At 37.2% G+C, this 4943-nt stretch overlaps 1 protein-coding gene across 1 annotated transcript in view; it reads left to right on the forward strand.

Annotated features, from left to right (window-relative positions):
- The window catches only part of LOC106867783 (GPI transamidase component PIG-S), a 48227-nt gene that overhangs the window by 18121 nt on the left and 25163 nt on the right, over nucleotides 1-4943 (forward strand). The window contains exons 7-8 of the mRNA XM_014912768.2: nucleotides 828-948; nucleotides 4658-4719. Coding sequence (XP_014768254.1) covers nucleotides 828-948; nucleotides 4658-4719 — 183 coding nt within the window. The remainder of the gene's footprint in view (nucleotides 1-827; nucleotides 949-4657; nucleotides 4720-4943) is intronic.

Consider the following 4943-nt stretch of genomic DNA (forward strand, 5'->3'; position numbering starts at 1 on the left):
GTTTTTTTTTCTTTTTCATATCATCTATTGTCAAAATAGCCAACAAAAATGCGTCGTAGCTCTTAGCTCTGGCATTTGAAACTGTGAGTCCTATTATTACGACTTACTGATTGTCCTATACTATTGGAGAGTTTATTGAAATTTCTGTATAATGAATTTTTGTCTCTTAAATTCTTTAGTTAGCTTGGGGCTATAGAAGACAGTTTCTTAGTGTCATACATCAGAATTGAACCTGAAACTACATAGTTGTGAAGCAAACTTCTTAACCATGTGGCTATGCCTGCACCTATGTAGTAATATGTTTGCGTTTTTTGTAATTAAAATATTCCTTTCTGTTATAGGCACAAGGCTTGAAATTTGGGGGAGGGGGAAAGTCGATTACATTGACCCCAGTACTTGACTGGTACTTAATTCATCGACCTCGAAAAGATGAAAGCAAAGCCAACCTCTGCAGAATTTGAACTCAGAATGTAGCGGCAGATGAAATACCGCTAAGCATTTTGCCCGTCGTGCTAACGATTCTGCCAGCTCTCTGCCTTTTTGTAATTAAAATAATCCTTTCTGTTATAGGCACAAGGCCTGAAATTTGGGCGAGGGGGAGAGTCAATTACATCGACCCCAGTACTCGAAAAGATGAAAGTTGACCACAGCAGAATTTGAATTCAGAATGTAGTAGCAGATGAAATACCGCTAAACATTTTGCCCGGTGTGCTAACGATTCTGCCAGCTCGCTGCCTTTTTGTAGTTAAAATAATGCCAATAACTGAGTCTATCTACCTCTACGTTGGTAACACGAAAATAAAAAGTTTCTCCTGTTCTGTTTCCAGCCTGACAAAGAAAGCATGCGATCACTGCGGTTTCACACCCATTATGACATTACATTCACACTATTCAGTCGACAACCAGATATCATTGATGCTCGATGGGACATGGAGGAAGGTGTTCGCTGTAAGGCCCTACATTTTTTTTTTACTTGTTCATATTCAGTTTGTGTTGCTAACTTGCTCCTTATACGTGATTTATATCTTTTATCTTTTGCTTGTTTCAACCATTAGACTGTGGCCATGCTGGGGCATCACCTCGAATTTTAGTTGAATGAATTGGCTTCAGTACTTACTTTGTTGTTAAGCCTCGAACTTATTCTGTCAGCCTTGTTTGCTGAACTGCCAGATTACAAGGACATAAACACACCAACACTGGTTATTAAGTGGTGTCGAGAGACAAAGGTATGCACACGCACGCATACACACACGTATGATAGGCTTCTTTCAGTTTCCATCTACCAAATCCATGCACAAGGCTTTGGTTGGCTTGAGGCTATTGTAGAAGACAATTGCCCAAGGTGCCATGTAGTGGGACTGAACCTGGAGCCATGTGGTTGGGAAGCGCACTTCTTAACCATACAGCCATGCCTGCACCTATATTTGCACATTTCTTTATTGAGAGTTGGAAGAGATCTTCACTCATCATTCTTTTCCTTACTGGACCCTTTTTTGGGGTCTTCACCTTGCATAAGCTGATGATGTCCGTGGCCTTCTTTGGCAGTGTCTGCTACAAACGCAACACAATTAGGTAACAAGTCCTTGGATCCTTTTAAAAGCAAAAAAAAAACAACTTAGTAGTCCCTCCTCCCACATCGCTTGACAACTGATGCTGGTGTGTTTACGTCCCCGTAACTTAGAGGTTCGACAAAAGAAACTGATAGAATAAGTACTCGGCTTACAAAGAATAAGTCCTGGGGTCAATTTGCTCAACTAAAGGCGGTGCTCCAGCATGGCCACAGTCAAATGACTGAAACAAGTAAAAGAGTAAAGAGTAAAGAGTAACAGAACTCGTATTTATTGACTGGTGGAGGCATCAAAAGAAAAGTTGTATTGAATGTAAAAGGTAAAAAATGTCCTGCAAAGCCTTACCAATTCCACCTTATATAATCTTGAAGAATATGAATTTTAATTATATACTGGAAAGGGGTCTGCATTGGTGGGGCATGTAGGGATTTATTACATTGATACAAGGCTGCAAAGTTTGGCAGGATGGCTGTGGTTGAGTTAATTGACTCTGGTATACTTGACTGGTATTATTTTATTACCCCAGGAAGAATGAAGGGCAAAGTTGATCATGGTTGGATTTGAACACAGTATGAACCTGAAAAGGGATGTAACTAAATCACTTTCATCATTTTGGCTCATACTCTACCAATTTTGGATGTCATCAGTCTACTGTACTCTGGAAAGATATGTAATGTTGGTAGATATTGCAAATGGCTGATCTGTATTATTTTCATGTTGAGTGAAAAACGTTGAGAGATGTTAGTGGAATGAATTTTGTTTTTTATTGTCGTGCAAGGTACTTGGTGACCCTTGGTGCTGGTGCCACATGAAAACCACCCAGTACACTCTGTAAAGTGGTTGGCATTAGAAAGGGCCATCCATCTGTAGAAACCATGCTAAAAGAATGGAACTTGGTGCAGCTCCTGTCAAATCGTCCAAGCCATGCAAGTATGGCAAATGGACAGTAAATGATGACGATGATTACTATACTTCTCTCCCAAAGTAGCAAGGTGGTAGAATAATTGCTAGAGCAACAAACAAAATACTTTACTTTATTGGTTCCACTTCTCTGTGTTTTGAGTTCAAATCCTTTCATCTCTTGGGGTTTTATAAATAGTGCCACCCTACTACTAGGTTTACCTTTCTCTCTGCCTCTTGCTTTCTCTTCTTGGATTGTGCAGTTATCCAATCATCTACCTTTGTCAGCTGATTTGGTATGATAACTGCATTAAGGGTATGTATGTTTAAGGAATACTCACCCACTTACATGTTAATAACTACAGAATGTTCATCTCTGAGACTGACAGAGTGTACCCACGCTACCTGTTCTCTTACGTAAATTTGTGGCTGTATGCCAATGTAAGAAATCGTTATTGTTATTGGAATAGCTGAAGCGATAAATTACAGAGATGAACTTGCATAGCAAATGGCTTGATCTGAGAATGTGTGCTGAAACGAAAACAATTGCAGCGTGGAAGGTGTTTATAAGCCATTTAAAAACACACAAAAACCGTTAAATGCACTTCAACATTTAAATTTAATTTGTCAAAATATTTTCGTCACTTTGAGACCACAACCCATTCACTGACAGTACAGAATTTTGTCTGTGAAAAGGTCGTAGTGAAAAGCGATGAAAATATTTTGACAAATTAAATCTAAATGTTGATGTGAATCTAACGGTTTTTGTGTGTTTTTAAATGGCTTATAAACACCTTCCATGCTGTAAGTGTGAAGCAATAAAGAACCATGTAAAATTTGGTTCAATTTAATTGAGTTGAAATCTGTGCAAACCTCATACCAGTAATGTACCAGGATTGCATTCAGTCAACTGTACTACACTGTTCTACAAGATTGATACATTGTGTCAATGTATGAATCGTCATCATTTTGTGTACAGTGATCGATGGTATAATTGGAAGAGCAGCAGACGATAATGCTTTGTGATGTGCAGTTATCTCCCTTTACATCACGAGTTCAAATCCACAGAGATTGACATTGAGAAAATGAAATATGTAGGGGGATATTCAATCGATTATGTACTTCTCCACCACTGTAGGGAGATATTCAATCGATTATGTACTTCTCCACCACTGTTGTTCTCAGTTCAAGCTCGTATGTAATTTATATATCCTTATTACTGTTATATGTTACATAAAAATGGCATATTTGTTTCTAAATTCTTTAGAAAACAATGATTACTAGATCAGTAACATTCCTACAGTTATTACATTTCAGTAAGAATGTAATTTGTAAATTGGCAGGAAGATTATTGTTGTTGTTTAACATTATTTCTGCACTGATTGAGCAGTCCTATCATGAAAGGTATTCCTCTTCTGATCACCCCATCTTTATAGGGTTATATGTAGAGTTACAAAACCCAATATATATTTTCCTTACTTAAATTGCTAGCAGCAATTTGAAGGAAGAGTTTGCAGTTATTGCTAGCCAGTCAAGTGACTGAATAGATGCTGTCTTGTTGGTCCTGAGCTTACATTACAAATCTTTTTTATTGATTTGCTTAGAGGATGGGACTGTGCTTGTGACCTTTATAAACCCCTGAGTTTTTTGTGTTTTACATGTCATCATCATAGCTTTAGCATTCACTTTTTCAAGCTTTCCTGGCTCAGACAGAATTCGTTGAGGCAGATTTTCTGTAGCCAGATGCCCTTCTTGGAACCAACCTTCACCTTTATCCAAAGAAGCTAATATTTCCTCATGCCTAGACATGTTTTTATGGAAGATTGGAAACAGATGACACTGTTTGTATGATAATGACACCCATTTACTCATTTACAATTATCACACAATACATACATTTTCCCATCTATTTGTACATAGATGTATAGACGGGGGAACATATATATGTATATTTAACAACAAATCAAAACAGAATTCAATGTTTGGGTCACTGATCCTTGGGCAAGATATAGTAAAACATCTAGTTTGGATGTCTGATCCTCATGTTAATTTCTTGACCAATAACAATAATTTGTGACTCAAATACAAGGCCAGAAATCAGAGGGTAGATTATATTCTTTAATTCATTTGTTTCTCTTTATATTGCTACAACAGACAATTCTAATATTTCTGCTTTATTTCATTCTCAGTGTACCTGCAACCCCTGTTGGACAAGCTAAAGGATTATGTGGATATCAAAGTAAAATCTCAGGTGAAAAATCTTATTCTTTACAGATATTTTGTTTGTCAGCAGGGTCCTGTATTAATCTGGAAATCTTTTACAATACTTTGTATTTCATTGTCATCACTGACTATTTTATAGATGCATATGCTTAGCACATTTTCACACAAGCATATATATCTTTGTTCATTTACCATATAATACACACACACATGTATGTGTGTGTGTGTGTGTGTATATATTTATATATATAT

Source organism: Octopus bimaculoides, chromosome 2 (genome assembly GCF_001194135.2).
Source record: "Octopus bimaculoides isolate UCB-OBI-ISO-001 chromosome 2, ASM119413v2, whole genome shotgun sequence".
Taxonomy (NCBI): domain Eukaryota; kingdom Metazoa; phylum Mollusca; class Cephalopoda; order Octopoda; family Octopodidae; genus Octopus; species Octopus bimaculoides.